The sequence below is a fragment of the Physella acuta genome, unplaced genomic scaffold (assembly GCF_028476545.2).
Source record: "Physella acuta isolate Inbredline_101_S28 unplaced genomic scaffold, ASM2847654v3 ptg000714l, whole genome shotgun sequence".
NCBI classification, from domain to species: Eukaryota; Metazoa; Mollusca; class Gastropoda; family Physidae; genus Physella; species Physella acuta.
In genome coordinates, this window is record NW_026732232.1 from 879,955 (window position 1) to 902,961 (window position 23,007).

The window sequence follows — 23,007 nt, forward strand, 5'->3', positions numbered from 1 at the left end:
GTTCCCTGCCGATTGCTGTCTAGTTGTAAGTTGTTCTGTTGTAGTTCCCTGCTGATGATACACGGAAGGTGAAAGCATGTTGCAGGAAAATGTTGTAGACGGACGTATAAATCCCCTTAGATTGATGTTGTATATTATAAGATTGATGTTGTATATTATAAGATTGATGTTGTATCCTCCAAGATTGATGATGTACCTCTGTACATCCCTGACCTCCACATCTCTGAGGACTATGATATAGAGCAGCCACCTCTTTCATCCGCTCCTCTAGCAGGCCGAGGGTTGTTGTGTTTTTTCACAGCTTTCGTCACCTTCTCCCATTCAATGCTCACCTCCGAAAACGGCATGAAATCTGGTTTTTCGTATTCTGCACCTCTAAGGGACTGCAAAATAATAAGAATAATTTTCGCTCAAAGTTACTCTTTATTTATGTTTTTATTACGTGTAGAAATAAATAGGCACAACGTAAATAAATCTAAGGTCATCTGCACATCTCGTTTTCTTAAAGATGTTTTACAACAGATTTTGAATCAAATCGCTCATCACTGGTTCAACACCCCCCACCCCATCTCAGCCCAGTCTGCTTACATTAACATGTTTTACAACAGATTTGGCATCGATTCGTTGTTCCCTGTCTATCTCCAACATCTGCCCTATCAGCACGTAAACATCTCTGTAGCGGAATGCAGGCATTTTCTGGTGGGGAAACAAACAATTTTATTGGATAGTTTTTATTAACGATTTTAAAAATCAACTAAAGCACAACTACATTCAATATTATAACAAAAGAGCAAATATATTTTGAATATGTTTTATTTTGAAAGAATTGGTCGTATTCTGATATATATATATATATATATATATATATATATATATATATATATATATATATATATATATATATATATATTCTGCTATTTTAGGTGTTTAGAATTGACCTTTTTCTGCCATATTTAAATATTTTGATAGAACTGACCTTTTTCACAAAGATTTGCTTGGCCTCGCTGTAGACAAAAGCTGGTTTACCGTAAAAAACTTCGTAGAAAACACAGCCCAGACTCCAGATATCTGTCTAGACATTTAATTCTCACATTCATTCGGTGTAAAAACAATACTCTAAATTAGAATTTATTGAGACATTTTTCGGTGTGCATTATTTTGGACTTAACACAATATAGGCTGTCTTCTTAAAGTTGGTTATAATTCAAATACCATGTTATTGAAAACACCAAAAATCTTGGCTATAGTCCTGATCAGGTGGAACGGTATTATGTTATGCTTGTACAGCAAATCATTAGCCAACTTATTTATACACTGCATGGCAATATGGGCTAACCGACTCTTGTAAGGATCGGTAAGGAAAATTCCATTGTTGCTTTTGTTTGTAAATCAAAATAAACGGATAGAAGTTGTAGCTTTCAGTCTCACCTTGGACGTGTATTTTTCATTGTTAAACATCTCCGGGCCCATATAACAGGGTTCATTGAAAACTCCACCGAAAAAGTTGAAGCTTTTAGCTCGCGTTTCTTGCTTGCTGAAAATTTAAATAGATGGTTTCTAGAATTTGGGGTCTTTAGTTCGTCTTCTTCGTTCTTAATTTTAGTGTTGGAAGGGATCCCCCTCCAACGCACTTAAGGGTACGTGTCAACTGGTTAGGCACCATTGAGGCCATTGACTCCGATTTCAGCCCAAGAACAAACTAGAAGGCAGCAGTTGTTTGATTTTGGAGTTGTCTCTCCTAGAAGAGTGGCTGTCCCCAGCTAACTAGCCTCATCTGCCCGAGGGTTCGAACTCGAGACTTTTCGGTTTTTCGCAACCATGAGCTTTACCGACTGAGTGGAAAAATTAACATGACTTTACACAGGTATAAAAATGCAGATAATTTGTTTGTAAGGCAGATCTAGCCTTTGAGTTCTTTTGTTAAATAGAATATAAATTTGGGTACGGTGGAACTGTCACACAAAGCTGTGTCTAAAGTTGTGTCGTACAACATTGTGTCTCAAAATTAAGCGACACTGATATTACATCCGTTCTCCATAGTCTAACATTCATCACAACAGATTAGTCTTCAGTAATGTAAGATTACACACAATAAATTACTCTTCAGTAATGTAAGATTACACACAACAAATTACTCTTCAGTAATGTAAGATTACACACAATAAATTACTCTTCAGTAATGTAAGATCACACACAACAAATTACTCTTCAGTAATGTAAGATCACACACAACAAATTACTCTTCAGTAATGTAAGATTACACACAACAAATTACTCTTCAGTAATGTAAGATTACAAACATAACAAATTACTTAAGGAGTCCAAGATCTCCAAGTTTGACGTCATCATTCTCATCAAGAAACACGTGATCGGTACGAAGGTCACGATGACATATATTCTGCGCGTGCAAATACTGCGAAAAAAGATTATAAGCTGTATTGGGCTCCATTTGAAAGCTAGCGTTACAAGTAAGGATTATTTGAATATACATTAAATTTTAAACACAGTGGCGTCACAAGGTGGGGTGTGCGGACCACATTGAGTGACACCATCCGAGACGGTGATGACACCAAATGCCCTAAACTGTTAGTATATCATAGTCGTTGGTGGAGGGGTGACACCCTCGCATACCACACCGGGTGTCACCCGACCTAGTGACGCCCCTGATATGTGTTTGAAATAGGTTTTCGTTAGTTGAGTAAATAAATTAAATTTATCCTGCAAATTCATTCTGTTATCGCTGGGTTTTATGGGACTTATGACCTCACCTTGAATGAACACCCAGGCAATGCTACAGCTACAGGTGTTTGTGAGCACACAGGCAATGCTACAGCTACAGGTGTATGTGAGCACCCAGGCAATGCTACAGCTACAGGTGTATGTGAGCACACAGGCAATGCTACAGCTACAGGTGTATGTGAGCACACAGGCAATGCTACAGCTACAGGTGTATGTGAGCACCCAGGCAATGCTACAGCTACAGGTGTATGTGAGCACCCAGGCAATGCTACAGCTACAGGTGTATGTGAGCACCTCACCTACAGAACTAGCCACCCTAAACTCACGATGTTTTACCTGTACACCATCCGCCATCTGTGCAAACCAAAGCAGGCTCTGGTCGCGATGGGCTTGACGGAGGAGATAAAAATGGTGAAACGGCTTCTGCCTGATGGCATCTAGCAGAGAATGTTTCACTGGCTCCAGAAGTAGCAGCAGACGTCTGTGCTCGTCTATGTGGTAGGCGAAGCAGTGCTGGATGTGGATGTGGCGGAGTTTGTCGATGGCGGCCTCCACCCCGTCCCTGATGTCACGTTCACTGACATCCGTCGTCGTCTTGTCTGTGATCTTCAGAGTGTACTGCAAACATGTGCGCATGTCAATACATGTGCGCATGTCAATACATGTGCGCATGTCAATACATGTGCGCATGTCAATACATGTGCGCATGTCAATACATGTGCGTATGTCAATGGATTTGCGCATGTCAATACATGAGTATGTTAATACAAGTCCAGAGATTTGTAAAAAAAATACAGGCCATTAGCTTAGTAAAATATGGATTTATTTGTGAAGTTTTAGCAGGCGTAGCGACCCTTCCCGGCGCCCGGGGATAAACTTTCAGTTAGCATCCCCCCTCAAACTTTCGATTTGCACCCCCCTCCTCAAACTTTCGATCTGCACCCCCCCCCCTCAAACTTTCAATTTGTTTTTCCAACCCATTTTGGCGCCCCCCTAAGGTCGGCTCCCCCCCCCCCCCCCCACAAATCCATAAACAAACAAACAGACGTTGCGAACTAAATGAAAGCTTGGAACAAATGGCAGCAATCAAACTCTACACGACAGTTATCTGCTCCTTATGCCGTGTTTGATCAAGGATTTTTATTCAGTATACGTGAACATCTAAGGTGATCGTTGCCACTTAGCTATTAGCTTTGGTAATATTTAAATTTACTTTAACAACTCATTTTATATAATGTTGAGTATCTGGTATCCTTTGTGGGATTAATACTGATTTATTACAACGGAAAACGTGTTTAGTTGATCAACATGATAAAATAATCAAACACTTGGTAGCTAGGCCTACGCACACCAAAAGCGAAACTACAGTAAATATTCTATTATTCTAGGAATAAAACAACGAACTTACCAATCCGTTTCGCGGTACACCTAACTGATAGGCAGCCACAAATCTGCCTGTCCCTATAGTTTTGTGTATAATGTAGTCCATGATTTGATATGTTATATCAAGTCTGAAATTAAAATCAAGGAAAGTTACTAGACTTAAATTCGTTCAAAAGAGCATCTTACTTCAATAAAAAATAAAATTGAATTTAATAATCTTTCAAGTCAATTGCTAATTTCTAATTAGATTAAAAATTAGATTTTCTTAAGTTGTTATCGAAGAACAATATACATGCAAGGTTTGAGCGAAAGCGCTCATTAAAATTGAGTAACAATATTTGCCACAAACCAACATTGTAAAACATTCCAAATCTTATAACAAACAGACATTTTAAACTAAATAAAAGCTTATAAAAAAACAGCATTGTAAAGTAAATAAAAGCTTATAACAAACAAACAGACAATGCAAACTAAACAAAATCTTATAACAAACAGACAGTGTAAAGTAAATAAAAGCCCATTCTCAAATGGGCTTTGGCCTACTTTGTGTGATTAGAGGAAGTAAAACAAAACCCCTGTAGGAACTAACAATAGATCTGGCAAATTCTCGGTAAACTCGAGAAACAGAAACCAGTGCAAATTTACAAGCTCAAACTTGGAGAAGGGATATACTATAAGCCTACCATAACAGAATTTAACACAAAACTAAAACTTGCTTTAACTCTTGTCATAACCAAATCCACAATCCATAATCTAACCCTAAATTTAAGACTAAGCCATTACATTTATTGTAACTGGCCTAAACAAAGACATAACAGCATTGTATGTCTATAGGTAGATCTAGTAAGGCCTAGCTATAGTTTCGCGAGTGTAAAGCAACGAGAATAGCTTGGCAGTAGAAAAAAAAATAAACATTTGAAAACAAAACGAAACTAACTGTAGACAGCGACTTTGTCATAAAATTTGTAACACTAAAGTTGTAACAATTAAAATTACCGTACAGATTAGAGGCGATGTGAGTATTATACAGCTAGTTACATCAATTAGCCTAAAGCTAGCTTCAGCAATAAGTCAATGCTGCCTGTTTTCATAGTTCTTGGAAATTGGATTTCGCACATTTATTTTTAACACCTGACTAGTCATGATGACCTCTTGCCGTTAAACACACTCATGCAAGTCGAGCCCTTGTACTGTTTTGTAAAGCAGGGGGGGGGGGGTGCGGTACTGCTTGGTAAACCTCCACGGAAAGCCTCCCCCTCCCCTACCCACCACACCGGCCGAGTTCCTCACACACATAGGCCGGGGCGTAGGCAGGATTTTGTCATCTTATATATATATATATATATATATATATATATATATATATATATATATATATATATATATATATAGTTTTTCGATTTGCACAATTTTAAAATTGAATGCGACACTTGTGTACTGCTGCATATAGAGGTAACAGCGTGAGGTATCCGACATTTAAACTTTTTAAAACTAGAATAGAATCTCATAGAAAAAAAAGACTTGCGCACCAAGTGAACGGCAAACAATATGTGTATAATAATTACGGAATACTAGTACTTTGTAAATTCATATGCGTTTTTTTTAGAAAGCGGAAATAGCGTAAAGTACTACTTCCGGCCAACGGAAATAATCAAATTTGAAAGAAGGCAGAGAATTAGATCTTTTACTTACTTGTCAAATTTCATTTATCTATCTACAATAATACTTAAGTTATAGGCATTTGAGAAGTTGAAAGTAGAGTAAGTTCCACTTCCGGCTACCGGAAATTGCTGAAAAGTTGATACAGAAATACACATTTGATATAACACTTATATATGAAATTTCATCAAACTAGCTGTAATGGTACTCAAGTTATCCTGTTCACAGACATACAGACACACACAGACATACGGACAAAATTACAAAACTATGTTTTCCGACTCAGGGAGGTGTAAAACGTCAAGAATTATGAAAATCTCGATTTCGTTTTTTTTTTGCACGATTACAATTCCCCTCTATACTTCTTATAAGAGAAAAAAAAACATGTCTATCTCCCTATAGTGTAATATCTAACATGTAAAGCTCAAACGGATTCTATAGCTCTGTATGTATGTGGAAGACGGACTGACATGGGTTAGACACGTGTTATTATTTTAAATCAGTAACAGTTTAGAAGCCGCTCTTAAATGTCCTCTATGTTTACTTCTATCTTTCCGTTTGCTGACAAGTTGGGTTTATTATAATCGTATAACGGCCGTCTCTCCGGCCGGGAAGCGTTTGCTACCCTGGCTATCCTGTGAGCTTTAAAGTTTGTTTTAAACATTGCGAAAGACTATGGATAAGAAGGGTTACTATAGTCCTTCACTAAATCAAATCCAGGGCTTCCTCCGGTGCCCCGCCAGGGTGCTATTTAGCGCCCCGGTCCTTCTCGTGAGCGCAATGGCAACTAAGTTCGGTTTAAACTGTGCAATAGAATATGGATAAAAAGGGGTATTATAGTTGTTTACTAAGTTAAATCAGGTGGTTCCGCCGGCGTCCCGGTAGGCTGCGATTCTGCGCCCCGGGCAATAATGTGAGCACTATGCTTTTATGTTTGCACTTAAGTTTATGTTTATATTCTTTGCGTTTAGGTTTGTGTTAGTGTTTGCTTTTGTAATTGCGTTAGTGTTTGAATTTTCGTTTATGTTTACGTTTGCGTTTTTGTTTGCGTTAGTGTTTGCGTTTGTGTTAGTGTCTGCTTTTGTAATTGCGTTAGTGTTTGAATTTTCGTTTATGTTTACGTTTGTGTTTATTTTTATGTTTGCGTTTTTGTTTGCGTATGTGTTTGCGTTTGTTTTTGGGTTTCTGTTTTCGTTTGTGTTTGTGTTTTGGTTGTGATAGGTTTTTCAAAAAGACCAGTGCAGAGCCTGGCCGGGACGGCTGGTAAGAATATACGAAAAAGTTTAGGGGAGGTCACTCCCTCTTTATTACAGTAGTATCCAGGGGCGAAGTGGGTTACAAGAAAAATTCCCCAAGGGAAGCTATGATTGGTGGTGCAATAAGTCTATTAGTGCTTTGATTGATAAAGTTTGAGATTGAGAAATGCAAAAAAAAAAAAAAAAACAAAAAAAAAAAAAAAAAAAAAAAAACAACCTTGTATAAAAGCATTGAACGCGCTGAGACTGAAAACAGTTTTAATAGCATTGTACACTTTCTGGTTGTAATGTGGAGCTTTAGCAAGAATAAGACTTTACAGTACATATTCTAATTGTTATATAGTAATAATAACAGTGTACATTTTCTGGTTGATATGTGGAGCTTTAGCAAGAATAACATTGTACATTTTCTAATTGTTATATGGAGCTTTAGCAAGAATAACATAGTGCATTTTCTGGTTGTTATGTGATGTGGAGCTTTGGTGGCATTAGTATATTTTCATAACAAAGTAAAATAGCACACATCAGAAAAAAAAATAATAAAAATAATAGTCAAACCATCTTTTATTGCCAGTTAGATGACTAAGGTTGCTTTTTGATAACTCTTAAAGGCAAATATTTATATATCAGCTTCATGAAATCACAGCGTTTATTTTCAATTATATGACAGGAGCCATTACATGATAGGATAAGGGCCATTACATGATTGGACAAGGGGCCATTTCATGATGGAACAAGGGACATTACATCAGGGGGACAGGGGCATTACATCAGGGGACATTACATAAAATAACAGGGGGCATTACATGATGTGACAGGAGCCAATACATCAGGGGCGGGGACATTACATCAGGAGACTGGGGCTATTACATCAGGGGCCATTACATCAGGAGACAGGGGCCATTACATCAGGAGACAGGGGCCATTACATCAGGGGTCATTACATCAGGAGACAGGGGGCATTACATGATGGTACAGGAACCATTACATCAGGAGACAGGAGCCATTACATCAGGGACCATTACATCAGGAGACAGGGCCCGCTACAATAAGGAGCAACACGTTGACTTTGTCCCCACAATAACATCGTGCCTGTACTTGGCGAGGGCAGCATACACCTTCCCCCAGTCCAGGTACAGCCTGGGCAGGAATGTCACGTCTGCTGATACCACTTCCATTCCTCGGATATCCTGAAATTAGGACAAGTCGTTCACAGACACAGTGGTAATGGAAAAATGTTGAAAAATAGTTACATCCCATTTAAAATAGTTTTAAATATTTTTTTTTCCTTTTTGTCTTTACTGAAAATAAATTATTTCTATTTTAGAATTTATAAACAGATTTAGGTCTAGTAAACCAGATATATATTTAACATGAAGGTGCTCTAATCAAAACAGAATGTATAAAAACGAAACTGGCCATCTGATTTCAAAAACAAACCTTCAATGTGTCACACACTTCCGCCGCTGTACTGCGCATGCTCGGCTCAACTGCCAACATCTTGTCGATCAAATTTGATAGAGGTAAGCCATGCCGTAATGTGGATATTTTTGGATGCTGAAAAACAAAATTAAGCAATCAGCCGTTTTATTTCGTCACCCAAGGTGATAAACCAATCAACTTCAAAGTACGACAATCAATTTCTTTGAACAGTTTTACTTCTACTGTACACATCGATAAAATGTTCAGATGTTTTTCACGCTCTATTTGATGATTTTACCCCCCCCTCCCCCCGTCACACATTGTCACAAAAAGACAGATTCCCCCACCCCCAAATAACGTCACACCTCAGCCTACAACCCCCCCCCCCCCCCTCCTAAATCTTGTCTGAACTCTGTCAACATGGAGTATTTTAATCAATTTCTATCCGAATTTATTAAAACAGTTTTCTGAATGGCGAAATAACGGCTAAAATTCGTTTTCTAACACAGCTTTTTTATAAAGCAAAAGTGTGACGTCAAAGCATCTGAGCCTCCCCCCTTTATCCACACACCGTCAATAAATTACGGACTCCCCTCCCCAGAGGCGTATCCAGGTTTTCGTTGTAGGGGGAGCGAAAAGAGCAAAAAAAGGCGCCGAATTTTTACCACGTTCTATATACGTATATATATATATATATATATATATATATATATATATATATATATATATATATATATATATATATATATATAATATATATATATATATATAATTACTAGCTGTATGGCATTACTTCGCTATGATGTAAAATAAATTGAAAGTATCACTCTGAAGAAATAAGAAAAAACACACAATGTAGGCCGACAAAACAAAAATTGTATCAATCTAAACAATATATATATATATATATATATATATATATATATATATATATATATATATATATATATATATATATATATATATATATATATATATATATATATATACCAGTACATAGTACAACCAAAAACAATGAACGTAACACAATCTGTTTTGTAATTCTTGTAAAACAAGTTAATTAAAAAAGTCTAGTGACATTTATGCGCAATTTCCTTATGTTATCTAAAAATAGCTCTGACGTATAATGCTGGGGTGTGTTCAAGCTAGAAGAACGATCGGTTTGTAGGTGTTTATGTAATTTTAAAATTTGTGACCGAACGAGAGGATATTTTTGAAAACTTTTTTCGGCAATATTGTTCTAAATTACGACAGGAATCGATTGGTACATGTTTCAAGTCGCTAAGTGGTCTGGTTGCCGAGATATGGGCCAAAAACTGCATTTTTTCGAGGTTTTTTTGCTTTTCCGGGAAATACATGAAAGAAACCCGGAATTTTTATGGCCTATGCTCATTCTCGTAACTTGCTTAACATAATTGCTTTTGGAACTAGTCATCGATATTGGTTCGTTGAGGAGGAGATACGACTTAAAGCCCGGACACACATTCATCCATACATTCATTCATCCATCCATTCCCAGAAATGACGAGTTAATAAACGCAATTCTCCAGAATGGAAATTGCGCTAAAAACTCTTACATAATAATTCCTTGGAAATAATTTAAGACAAGTGAAATAGGGGAAATAATCACTCTCTTAATATAAATATGTATATATCTACACATTTAATTATAAATGTCAAAACAAATAAATAATTACTTTAGAATATAACGAAATTGTTTAACACTATTCATGTTTACAAAATGTTTTTGTCTATAAACAGAATTTAATATATCGTCATCATAAATGCTAAAGTATTACAGCATAATAAAAGTTTTTAAAATCAGAGTTGGTATAAAATCACGCTTTTCGATATAATAGAAAAACATTCGGAATAACAGCCTACATATAATTAAATATCGGTCATTTAGTTCAGATCATATATTTTAATTAACTACTGCTTCTTTGTGTTCTTTAAAGATCATTTTTTAACATAGTGATAAGTATGGGTTAGATCACTGTATTGATCACACACATTTTTACAGGTAATTGCAAAAACAATATTCATAGAGTTTTACGTTTAAAAAGCTAATTTTCCGGCGGCATGGTACTTTGGTACATTATTACGTTACATGTACTTAACAGATCAGTTCTGGGTGGGTTGAGGGGGTGGGTTCAACTTCATTCACCACTGTCCGTTTAACTTAGGTCAATTATCCAACCCAGTGTATACCTAGTTGTGACATTAATGTCGCTCTACACAATTGTGGTGGTGAGGTGTGGGGGGGGGGGGGGGAGATAACCAACTCAGAGTGAACATAGCGTCAGTTTTTAGATGGCTGTTCTAAACATACATATATATTACACAAATATATATTACACAAATATATATTACAGAAATAGATTTAAATAAGTAGAAGTGGTATTATGACAAAAATTTTTTTACAGAGGGGTCCATGGGGAGGGGGGTTGTAACTGTTTCATATAATTTGTGATCGTAATTACTATCGCCCATACTGTATGAATACTACTACTTCATCGTGATGACGTTGTTGACCTTGTCAAAATTTCCCCACCATTACGCAGTTTGCTCATAAGTAAATTTAAATAGAGGTGCCACATCAGTTGTATTTGTTTCTGTATTATATTTTTTTTTAAATTAATCACACGATTCAAACTGTATATATAAAGTAATTATGTGTGAATATTTATGTATAACATTTTCTAATTCAATTATTCGTAAGAAAATATATTATACAGTTACCTTAAACTTAACACCCCTCTTGCCAAGTGGTACTAACGTAGAGGTTTTTCTAAACATTGCAATGCATCGTGATGGTTATTTTTAGAATGGCAAACTGATGCAGCTGTTAATACGTGTTGTAAACGTAGACACTACTAGACTAGTACAATAATGCTTAATTGGTGCTTGAAAAGAAATCTTGTGATTTACATAGATGTGCCGACTAAAAATATTTTTTTAACAAATATCATTGTTTAAAACTTAGAGTTTAAAAAGTTTCCAAAAAGGCGCCACTTTGCTGAAAATGGCCAGAGGGGGAGCGGCCGCTCCCCCTGCTCCCCCCCCCCCTGCGTACGCTACTGCCCCTCCTCCCTACGAGGATGACGTCATTTATGGACGACCCCTGTCTTATTTTCAGCACGTTTCTAATTTAAAAAAAAAATTAAACATAACTTTAAGGACAACACATTGAACGTTCTTGGGACTTACGACGCCGCTTGTGATGCCTGCCAGATTGCCGTAGATAAAAGGCGCCTTTTGGCTCAAGATTTCCAGGAATATGCAGCCCAGGCTCCAGACATCTGTCTTTAATTGAAAACAAAAAGTGATGTCAACATGTAGCCTTTATGTAACATAAAATGTGACGCGAGGTAACAATTTCTAATGAGGTAGGCAACAATTTCTCATGAGGTGGGTAACAATTTCTCATGAGGTAGGTAACAGAGAGATAACACGGAACTCAAATATACACAGATCGTGTTTAAATGAGCAACATCAGAAAACTTCAAGCTGTCTGGGTGAGCTTGAGATGATACTACTACTAGTGGTCAGTACCAGTAAGATTCTTATAGTGGTTAGTATCATAAAGATTCTTACAGTGGTCATTACCACTTCGATTCTTACAGTGGTCAGTAGCACTTATCTTATTATAGTGGTCAGTATCACTGCGATTCTTACAGTGGTCAGTCACTAAGATTCTTACAGTGGTCAGTATCACTAAGATTCTTACAGTGGTCAGTAACACTATCATTCTTACATTGGTCAGTATCACTAAGATTCTTACAGTGGTCAGTATCACTGCGATTCTTACAGTGGTCAGTCACTAAGATTCTTATAGTGGTCAGTCACTAATATTCTTATAGTGGTTAGTATCACAAAGATTCTTACAGTGGTCAGTACCACCAAGATTCTTATAGTGGTCAGTATCACTAAGATTCTTACAGTGGTCAGTCACTAAGATTCTTACAGTGGTCAGTCACTAAGATTCTTACAGTGGTCAGTATCACCAAGATTCTTACAGTGGTCAGTATCACTAAGATTCTTACAGTGGTCAGTACCACTAAGATTCTTACAGTGGTCAGTCACTAAGATTCTTACAGTGGTCAGTATCACTAAGATTCTTACAGTGGTCAGTATCACTAAGATTCTTACAGTGGTCAGTACCACTAAGATTCTTACAGTGGTCAGTCACTAATATTCTTACAGTGGTCAGTCACTAAGATGCTACTAGTGCTTAGACTGACCTGCTGATCTGGACTGAAACTGAATATTATTCAAACCTTACTTTGGTTGTGTAGGGCTTGTGGTCAATGACCTCTGGCCCCAGGTAGCACGGTCTGCCGGCATTCAGTTCATAGAACATGACGGGCTTGGTCAAGTTGTCCGGTTTTCTGTGGCACGAGATTATGACGGTGTTACATACATCAACACATTCGGCCATGTTACATACATCAACACATTCGGCCATGTTACATACATCAACACATTCGGCCATGTTACATACATCAACAAATGTGGCCATGTTACATACATCAACAAATGTGGCCATGTTACATACGTCAACAAATGTGGCCATGTTACATACATCAACACATTCGGCCATGTTACATACATCAACAAATGTGGCCATGTTACATACATCAACAAATGTGGCCATGTTACATACATCAACACATTCGGCCATGTTACATACATCAACACATTCGGCCATGTTACATACATCAACACATTCGGCCATGTTACATACATCAACACATTCGGCCATGTTACATACATCAACAAATGTGGCCATGTTACATACATCAACAAATGTGGCCATGTTACATACGTCAACAAATGTGGCCATGTTACATACATCAACACATTCGGCCATGTTACATACATCAACAAATGTGGCCATGTTACATACATCAACAAATGTGGCCATGTTACATACATCAACACATTCGGCCATGTTACATACATCAACACATTCGGCCATGTTACATACATCAACACATTCGGCCATGTTACATACATCAACACATTCGGCCATGTTACATACATCAACACATTCGGCCATGTTACATACATCAACAAATGTGGCCATGTTACATACATCAACAAATGTGGCCATGTTACATACATCAACAAATGTGGCTATGTTACCAACTGTTTTACCAACACAGATAAACAAACATCGAAGCAATGAAATTGACAAGGTAGAATCAGTTGTGGCATTTACCTGACAATGGCCACTTCTCCCAACTTGATATTTCTGTCCATGTCTAGGTACACGTGATCAGTCCTAAGATGGCCGTGACATACATTCTTGGAATGTAGGAACTGGCAATATCATAGCGGTGACATGGTTTTAAGTGTATATATATATATATATATATATATATATATATATATATATATATATATATATATATATATATATTTATATATGTATATATACATATATAGACGTGTGCCCACACATGCAAATGTTGTCTACGTAGATAGTCTTGTATCGACAAATATATATTCTATTAAAGTTGTCTACACAGACAGACATTGTCTACATAAACAAAACTTGTCTGCAGGCGCACCTTGAGGCCATCGGCCATCTGAGCCAGCAGTTTAAAATCGTCGTTCCACTTAAAATTTCGTTTCTCCAGCTCATGTTGTAGTGACCACTTGACCTCCTGAAGCAGCAAGTACAACTTCCGGTCAGAGTCGAAACTGTACGAGCAACACTGCTGGACGTGGGGGTGTTTCAGGTCAAGGACAGACTCGACTTCCGCTTTCGTTTTCTCGGCGTCTGCTGTAGAGGTGTCCAGTATCTTAAGGATAAACTGGGATAAAAACAAAAAATAGTGGTTGACCAGTATCTGACAAACTGGAATAAAAGACAAAATTATCAGTGTCCAGAGTTTCTTCTAGGCATCTCTTCGAAAAAGTCTACCTCCCCCCCCCCCCCGAAATGTGGAAAAAATACTGCCAGTATCTTACGGTGTAGGCTAAAAGAGCTGATACTAAATTAAAATGCAGAGGCGTCGCGAGGGCGGGGGGGGGGGCGGACCGCACTGGGTGACACCATTTATGGGGTGACACCAAGGCAAAAAATAGCAAAATTTATAGAGAAAAATGATAATTGCGCTTAATTAAATGATAAATTCGAGCGTTAAATAGTCCTGTTAGAGGTGCAAATCGAAAGTTTTAGGGGGGTGTGCAAATCGAAAGTTTGAGGGGGGGGGGTGCAAATCGAAAATTGAAAGTTTGTCCCCGGGAAGGGTTGCTACGTCTCTGGGGGTGTGGGGGGGGGGGGGGTGACACCATTAAGTCCCGCACCGGGTGACACCCGACCTCGCTACGCCACTGACTAAATGTACAACCATTGTTAGCTCTAGGAATCTGTTCAATACACTTTGCGACCAACGTGTTTACCTATACTCTGATCGCTAAGACAAAATAATGAATATCTCCTGATTATTTTAATGCATTTAAAAGCTTGTATTTTAAAGATATAAACGTTAGTCGATACACTATTTTTTAGACTATCTGTACAATATTTAATCTTTCCAGGCCGATTGTTCCTGAATCTATTCCCCTTATGACTATACGTATAACAAGTTCGCTTAATACTCAGGCCATTAAATGTCGCTTACATTTACATCCCCTTATAAAAATCACTGTCTACGAGTGTTATCTGCCCCTGATTAACACCCGGCTGGTCTCCAACACATGTAAACAATATTCAACACTAGCTCACCTGACGGATAGAGTTATCTTTTCCTTGTTGAACAAAGTCATTTTAATACCTAACGTATTTAATATCTGAATTGATTGCACATTATTCTTGCTTTGTCATTAGAAATAAAGTTAAATGGAAAGAAATCATCCCTTTTGAAATGGGTCGAAATTAAACTTGAAGACTTGACTATAAAAAGACATCTAAGAAAACACTTGTAAAAACACCTTTAGAGACTTACCGTTCCCTGATCGTGTGTACCCAGCTGGTAAACATTGACGAACCGCCCAGTGGCCAGTTGTTTGTGAATCACGAATGGTGACGTCATATTAATCTTCTCTAGCCAACAACAACAATTATTTTAATAAAAAAAAATGAAATGTGGTCACAGGCGACCTGACGATGTGCTGGTGGCAGTGCTAGAGTTAGTCATTGCTGCAATCTTTTGGTGTCACGTGTCAAAACAAATATTTCGTCCGGCAAACTTCAATCGTAATACAAATATCAAGCTAAGTAATCACGGCGGTATACAACACAAATCATCACATCCACTAACTTATACCGACCTATCAAGTGTTCGTGTTTACTTAGAGCTATAAATAGAGCTTTATGTCGGATCGATTTGCGATCATATCGATTTATGGACGGCACTGACGTCGGCTAAATCCAATAGTTCAATGCATCATCGATAGGCCATTTAAAATAGGTTTTACTCCAACACTTTCTACACACACAGGGCCTACACAGCTCCGTCTTCTCGCCCTGCTGGATTCCATGCCATTCAGTGTTTCTTCCAGACTTTTTTCTCCCGGGGGGGGGGGGGGGGGGGGGGGTTTGGCGGACACTGTTAAAAGTATATATTTTCTACATAAATTCCATTTTCGTTCGGGGGGGGGGGGGGGAATCTCTCGAAGAGATGCCTGGAAGAAACTCTGATGCCATTTGGTGTTGATGTTCTATCCAATCTAAACAAACCGACTACAAAATACTGTAATCATAAAAAACACTAGTCTTGAATTTAATAGAATATCCTATAAGCCACTGCACATAAATGTTCTATTATAGCCCTCCAATTTTCTAGCCTATTCTTACTTTAGCAAACTGTGGGATATGTTACAGCTGTACAGTTGTGTACAATTTATTAAGTGAATAGACAGCAGGCATGCAGATTCTTTGCAGTTTTTTACTTAATGAATATGTAAATGTAATAAAGAATATGCTGTTAATATAAATGGAACTATTTTCACATTTATTTTTACTATTGTAAGTTTTGACAAAAGTAGTGAAATTGTTCTTATTGTTAGTGTAGTAAATAACAATCTCAAATGTCAACAAATGACATCAATAACAGATTTTATTTGCGAACAATTTTTATGACAATACTTAACATTTGCTACTAATACTACATAACACTTAACAAAAGAATAGTCAACAATGTTGAAGTGGTTAGATCATTCAGCTAGGACTGGCTTTGAATTGTTTGGCCATCTAATTGTATGGCCATGTAGAGCCATCTTACCTTGACCTTAGTGTGCTGCCCTATCACAAGCAGTGAGATCCCTTACTTTGGATTTAAGACAAGTTTCACTATAATAAAATTATCACAAAATTCATTCATATTTAATAGAATTGAATGATAAAAATAATTATATTTTCTTTACAAATACATTTGAAATGAGATACAAAAGGTATATTGTGTAAAATAAAAAAAATACTTTGTATAATTCCAAAAATATATCATGAAAATAAATGTTGATGTAAAAATACACCATTTGCAAGTAAACAAAACAATATTCAGATCTATTGTACTGAATCAGCATTGTATGATAACACATAAAACAGTATTTTATGATGAACATTTACATCCCATAAATCAATACCTTATGACAAACTTTTATTTGCCATCAATCAATATTTTACAATGAACTTTAATATCCCATTAATTAATATTTTGTGACAAATTTTAATATCCCATAAATCAATATTTTATGATGAACTTTTATATCCCATCAATCAATATTTTATGAAGAACTTTTATATCCCATTAATAAAACCATCTTCACCTGCGTCATGACAACTTCACTCATCTGTGTACAAGCAATGTGTGTGGTCAGTGGTCAGCACTACAACAGTATCTCAGACTGGACATCTTCATTGATCTATTTAAAGCTTTCACTTGGCAACATATTCAGCATAAATAACAAGTCAAAAAATAAATGTGTATGTCGGCTAGTTTCCCTATGACTGAAAACTTTATTCAGCATAAATTAATTAACCAGTCAAAAAATAAATGTGTATGTTGGCAAGTTTCCCTACAGCTGTAATCTTTATGCTGCTGCCAGCATACGTCAAAACACAATGTGACAATCTGTGGTACAGTTCATCATCTATAACATAAACACAATTTATTTTTACTTCTAATGGAGTTATTCAAATATTATTAAAAACAAAACAACAAATATTTCATTTTGTCATAAAATGCAGAGACTACCTGGTCACTCATTGACTCTTTTACTGAACTTGACCTTTTGGGCTCGTGTGTACAAGGTCACCAAACTCTCAGACTCAGATGTTGAATAGTTCTTCAATGATTTGTTCTAAAATAAAATTGAGATAATCATTAATCAAATGTAAAGTTCAACTAAATTAAATTTTAAAACATATAAGCCTATGTGCCACATTACTAAAAACCTAAAGAACAAAATAAATGACTCAATCATCAAATGACTGCATGTCTTGAATGTAAATAAATGCCTGAGTCATAAAATAAGTGCATGTAATGTAGACAAACATCTGTGTTCAGACTGGACTTACATTGCTGCTGTTGTTTAGAGGTTGGTGAATGTCAACATTGGGTATGGAAGCCCCAACAGTGGCCCTGTCAATTTCTGTCTTTTCTAGAAAGAAATAACAAAACATGACATTTACCCCCAAGTACCACCCCTTGCAATATTCACATCTTTTAGAATGGTTATCAAATTTATTTTTGTCAGGAAAAAAGTATATTTTTCTGGCCAAATTCAGTGAAAAATGAAATTGTTGTTACCAGGTACTCTGCTGACCAATAATTACAAACTGTTGTTTTTAGATTTTATAGTTGAATAAAATGTCAGATAAACACAATAGAAGAGTGGAAATGCAATTTTTTTGGATTGGTTCATGTAAATTACTTTACCTTTTAATTTTGTCTGTGGCAAGTCTGTTGTGTAGGAGGGAATGGTATCAGAAGTTTCTAAACTTTCAGAACTGTTTGCCTCATTTGGCTGGAAGTTTGGATAAGATTTTGATTTCTCTGCTCTGTGTTTTGAATGTTTTGGAACAGTTGACCTGGGTCTGGGCTGTGGAAGAGGCCGTGGTGCTCTTCTTACAACATTTGTGTCAGGCTGGCTTGGGAAGTTTAAAAAAGGTTGAAGGTCGTCACCCCCTGGTGAGTTCTCAAAGTCCTGCACAGCTTTACAGACCTGCATCTGGTCAATCTCAATTTTAGGGATGTCTCTGTGTGGGCCTGGGGTGTAGGCTTGGCCTTTTATTTGCTGATAGATATATATCAGATTTATTTACTTTAATTCTATTTTTTTTCTTTATAAATAGATATTTCTGATAATTTTATGTAAAAAAAGTGGGAAAAAACATTCACATTGATATACTGTTTTGTAATACATTCTAAATATGCAAGGTTAAATTTAGATTTTAAATGAAGTTATTTTAAATGCTGTAAAACTTTTGTGTGTGTAAAGAATCTAGAATGGATGTTACAGTGTAACTTACACAAACATAATATAAAACATCTGTGGCATCTGGACGTTTCTTCGGGTTTACATTTAAGATGGTTCCAACCAGCTGCCGCAGTATTGGGCTGTAAAAATCTGGCATGGCTGGAAACTGGGCCAGGAGAGAAAAATTAAGTTTGTTACTTGGTGGTAGGCTTTGGTTAGCCAGATAAAATGCAAGAATTTCATTTTAAAAAAGACAACCAAATTTTGAATCAACTTTACCTTTCCCCGAGTAATTTTGCCCATGACTTGAACCAAACTGTCTCCTTTAAATGTGGGGCTGAGGGTCATGACCTCATGGATACAGCAACCCAAGCTCCAGATATCTGTCTAAACACAAACATCAAATTGGCTTGATTTCTTTATGTTTACAGTTCCTATAACTTAGATGCCAAAAGCATGAATGATAAAATTCTATGAGGAAGAGTGACTACAGGTAGTGATTTCTTCAAGAACCAGAGTATAAAGTGGATGTCATGTATTGGGTGACTGTGACATTGTTGTTTAAGGCTATTATGGCTGATTCATGCAAATAGTAGATGTCCAACAAAATTTGATTGAGTCTCCGAACACAGAAAAAAACACAACATTAATAAAAAAATTTAAAAAGTTTATAATAAAAACTGGACTGAAACTTTTACTCTGGGGAATGTTCCTACGCTAATAAATAGATGAACTTTTTTTCACCCTAAATCTAACCTTAGAAGAATAGACAGTCAAAATCTTACCTTACAAGAATAGACAGATAAAATCTCATCTCAGAAGACTAGCCAAAATCTCACCTTAGAAGAATAGACAGAGGTCTTGAAAATCTCAGGACTCATATACAGGTAGGTGCCAATAAAGGTGTTGGCCACGGCAGCTGTGTGGGTCATCTCCCTGGGAATGTTGAAAACACCTGGCATGTTAAAGGACTGCTAGTAGCCACCCACATAAAGCACTTTACTCACAAGTCAGCAGTTAGTTAAGTGATGTATGACAAAAGTCACACAACATTAGCAAACATCAGCTGTTATAAAGGTCTCACACAACATTAGCAGAAGTCAGCTGTTATAAACATCACATACAAGATTAGCAAAAGTCAGCTGTTATAAAAGTCCCATACAACATTAGCAGAAGTAAGCTGTTATAAAAGTCACATACAAGATTAGCAGAAGTAAGCTGTTATATAAGTCACAAACAATATTAGCAAAAGTCAGCTGTTATAAAAGTCACATACAACATTAGTAAAAGTCAGCTATTATAAAAGTCACATACAACATTAGCAACAAAAGACAGCTTTTGACTACCTGGCTATTCCTAGATCCCCCAGTTTACAATTCTGCTTGTCATCCAAGTAGATATTATCTGTCTTTATGTCTCTGTGGATAACTTTACTGGCATGCAGGTACTGAAACAGTGCAAGTGGTCAATCCTAACCACAAACTTAGTGGGAATACATAGACATGCAGTTAATTGGATTACAGGGACTAATTGCATAAATAAATTGCACAGCATGTTAGTCTTCATGGCAGTTAATGGAGGATTAGTTTATTAAGCTCAACAGGATTTGCTTTATGGAATTTGTAAGACTGCCTCCACCATCATTTAAATTTGTCACAAACATGGTTATTTTATAGCAACCCCAACACAATACATTAACACTTTAGTTCTTACACATTAGAAACTAGATATAGAATATGTTGTAGGGAAATGGTATAAATATTAAAATGTTTGTAATTTGGCTTGTGTTAGATTTTAAGTAAGTATTGATTCAATCAATAAAATCTGCTGACAGTATTAATATAATCATACAAAACAATCTGCTTCAGCTTGGATTGTTTCATTGCTTGTAAATGCTCAAAGCTTTTCGCAACTAATTTATCAACTAACTGGCTGATCCATTTACTGTAAGAACATCAACTAACTGGCAGATCAACTTACTCTAAGAACATCAGCTAACTGGTAGATCAACTTAATCTAAGAACATCAGCTAACTGGCAGAACAACTTACTCTAAGAACATCAGCTAACTGGCAGAACAACTTACTCTAAGAACATCAGCTAACTGGCAGAACAACTTACTCTAAGAACATCAGCTAACTGGTAGATCAACTTACTCTAAGAACATCAACTAACTGGCAGAACAAGAACAACTTACTCTAAGAACATCAGCTAACTGACTGAGCCACATGAGAACTTTCTCCTCTGGAACATGCTCACCAAGGCTGGAGCTGTTGTTTAAATAGTTTTTCAAGGAGCCGTAACGACAAAACTCTGTGAGCAGGTACAGGTGTTTGTTGCAAAGGAAATAGGCACAGCACTGGACCAGGTGGGCGTGGCATAGTTTCATCATCAGCCTGGCCTCAGCATCAACAGACTTGTCCTCCACTTGTACAAGTTTGGTGGTGTCCACAACTTTTAAGGCATACTGTTAGACAAATCATCACCAAGAGAAGTTACAGTTTTCATTTATAGTAATATTTATGGAAAATACAAAACACATATTTAGATCCCATATAAAACTTTTTTCCAAAAACTCTGGTTCTAATTTGTGGAACAATCTTCCTAATAAAATAAACTATCTAGATCTGAAAATATATTCAAAACTAAACTTAAACAACAATTATTTAATTACCTCCCTAACTGACTGATTGCAACATTTCCCATTCATCTATTATATTCCTATTTTATCTCATTTTGTATTATAACTATGTAATATTATTTCTTTATTCCACATTTTTTAGTGCTATCTTACTACACAATTGCTTTTTTAAATGCTGTTATTACGTTGTTGTTTTGTTTATTTTAAACGGCCAATGTGAAAAAAGGCCTCAGTGCCTACTATTGTTACCGTTATTGAATAAATTCGATTACATTAAATTGAATTGATTAACTAAAAACTATTTTAAAAAGTGTAAACAAAATCATTAAATACTAATCAGGTTATTCTGATATTAAGTTATGGAGGAGCTCACAAGGCATCCACCATACTCACTTCATCACCATTTTCAACTCTTAGAAGATAAACATCACCAAAAGATCCATGGCCTAGTCTTTTTAAAATGTTGTACGTCATCAGCAACTGGCGTAAGGCCGGACCAGTGAAAAACTGAGACAAGGTTGCTGTCAACACACAAAAGTGAAAAAATAAAATAATTAAATCATTGGGATATAGGCCCCTATTCTAAATTAAAATTATCATATCTCATTACAGTAATCCGTAAGTGAATCATATTTTAATTTTATTATTTAGAGTTTTTTAAGATAGTTTTTGGATTGAGAGCAGTGTGGTTTAGTTGTATGATGCATGCTTGTAGCCCACAAGAGTACTGCATGCACGTTTGAGACTTGATGTTGTCTGCTGCCCATCAATCCCAAACCAGGGAAAGGAAGCAAAAGCCTGCCATAAGCCCAAGCCAAAGGTCTAGACCAGGGGTCGGCAACCTTTTGAAGTGGAAGAGCCAAAAGTTACAATTTTCAAAATTTCCCTGGTTTTAAAGAGCCACTAACATTTATTTATATCAAATATTTTATTTTATTATTAAGATTAGTAGTATTTGTGCAAGGAGCTGGAGAGCCGCACCTTGATATCAAAAGAGCCGCATGCGGCTCGCGAGCCGCAGGTTGCCGACCCCTGGTCTAGACTCTATTCACTATTGTAGCAGCTGGCAACTTAGGTGTTGGTAATGCTTATTTCTTCATTCCTTAAGTGACTTAAGTCATAGTGTATAGTGTATACTCACTGTGTATACTTAGTTCTAGTGGTAGATCTAGCCTCTCCTAAACTGTGACCTAAACTTACTAAACTACTAAACTAGAACTAGATCTAGATCTAGATCTATCTAGATTATTCTAGATGTCTAGAGCTCTAGCTAGTAGCTAGACTCACTAGACTAATACTACTAACTTGACTAGGTACGTAAAAGTAAAATCGTCTAAGAATAGTATTGTGAAAAAAGATGACTCCTTAAATTTTAGTAATTATTCTAGATCTCTTAGTTATAGATCTAGACTCTAGATCTAGATCTATATTAGATTACTAAGATTAGTAAAAAAAAAACCTGTGAAAAATTTAA

At 36.5% G+C, this 23,007-nt stretch overlaps 3 protein-coding genes across 4 annotated transcripts; all 3 read right to left on the minus strand.

Annotated features, from left to right (window-relative positions):
* Positions 1-230: 230 nt before the first annotated feature.
* Positions 231-5,210, minus strand: LOC131949811 (serine/threonine-protein kinase PLK2). The gene is made up of 8 exons (XM_059311795.1): positions 5,119-5,210; positions 4,148-4,250; positions 3,076-3,357; positions 2,313-2,413; positions 1,429-1,534; positions 977-1,072; positions 589-696; positions 231-383 (listed from the first exon to the last, which is right to left on the minus strand). The coding sequence occupies exons 2-8, from the start codon at positions 4,226-4,228 to the stop codon at positions 231-233; spliced, it is 927 nt and encodes a 308-aa protein (XP_059167778.1). The 5' UTR covers positions 4,229-4,250; positions 5,119-5,210.
* A 2,084-nt stretch (positions 5,211-7,294) lies between these two features.
* Positions 7,295-15,845, minus strand: LOC131949795 (serine/threonine-protein kinase Nek3). Its single transcript, XM_059311751.1, has 7 exons — positions 15,419-15,845; positions 14,036-14,281; positions 13,684-13,784; positions 12,745-12,850; positions 11,670-11,765; positions 8,478-8,594; positions 7,295-8,227 (listed from the first exon to the last, which is right to left on the minus strand). Exons 1-7 carry the CDS (start codon positions 15,503-15,505, stop codon positions 8,081-8,083), a joined length of 900 nt encoding a protein of 299 aa, XP_059167734.1. The 5' UTR covers positions 15,506-15,845; the 3' UTR covers positions 7,295-8,080.
* Positions 15,846-16,513: 668 nt separating this feature from the next.
* LOC131949813 (serine/threonine-protein kinase nekl-2) lies at positions 16,514-22,950 on the minus strand. 2 transcript variants are annotated; one of them, XM_059311799.1, is made up of 11 exons: positions 22,675-22,950; positions 21,927-22,054; positions 21,090-21,359; positions 20,240-20,340; positions 19,733-19,829; positions 19,173-19,280; positions 18,946-19,059; positions 18,353-18,710; positions 17,992-18,074; positions 17,669-17,774; positions 16,514-17,564 (listed from the first exon to the last, which is right to left on the minus strand). In XM_059311799.1, exons 2-10 carry the CDS (start codon positions 22,005-22,007, stop codon positions 17,673-17,675), a joined length of 1,314 nt encoding a protein of 437 aa, XP_059167782.1. In that variant the 5' UTR covers positions 22,008-22,054; positions 22,675-22,950; the 3' UTR covers positions 16,514-17,564; positions 17,669-17,672. The 2 variants fall into 2 exon arrangements, with proteins under 2 accessions (XP_059167782.1, XP_059167783.1); XM_059311800.1 differs by lacking the exon at positions 22,675-22,950 and having other exon boundaries at positions 21,927-22,082.
* Positions 22,951-23,007: the final 57 nt, after the last annotated feature.

What these genes read in the sequence shown, in the direction of transcription:
- LOC131949811 (XM_059311795.1), bottom strand. Translation starts at nt 4,228, where the DNA reads ATGGACTACATTATACACAAAACTATAGGGACAGGCAGATTTGTGGCT. An exon ending in AGATGGCGGATGGTGTACAG is followed by an intron (nt 2,414 to 3,075) that starts GTAAAACATCGT and finishes CTTTTTTCGCAG; the next exon opens with TATTTGCACGCGCAGAATAT. An exon ending in ATGAAAAATACACGTCCAAG is followed by an intron (nt 1,073 to 1,428) that starts GTGAGACTGAAA and finishes TTAAATGTCTAG; the next exon opens with ACAGATATCTGGAGTCTGGG.
- LOC131949795 (XM_059311751.1), bottom strand. Translation starts at nt 15,505, where the DNA reads ATGACGTCACCATTCGTGATTCACAAACAACTGGCCACTGGGCGGTTC. An exon ending in GGAGAAGTGGCCATTGTCAG is followed by an intron (nt 12,851 to 13,683) that starts GTAAATGCCACA and finishes CTCGTGCCACAG; the next exon opens with AAAACCGGACAACTTGACCA. An exon ending in CAGGCATCACAAGCGGCGTC is followed by an intron (nt 8,595 to 11,669) that starts GTAAGTCCCAAG and finishes TTTGTTTTTCAG; the next exon opens with CATCCAAAAATATCCACATT.
- LOC131949813 (XM_059311799.1), bottom strand. Translation starts at nt 22,007, where the DNA reads ATGACGTACAACATTTTAAAAAGACTAGGCCATGGATCTTTTGGTGAT. An exon ending in AGTTAGCTGATGTTCTTAGA is followed by an intron (nt 20,341 to 21,089) that starts GTAAGTTGTTCT and finishes GCACTGTTTCAG; the next exon opens with TACCTGCATGCCAGTAAAGT. An exon ending in CTCTAAACAACAGCAGCAAT is followed by an intron (nt 17,775 to 17,991) that starts GTAAGTCCAGTC and finishes ATTTTATTTTAG; the next exon opens with AACAAATCATTGAAGAACTA.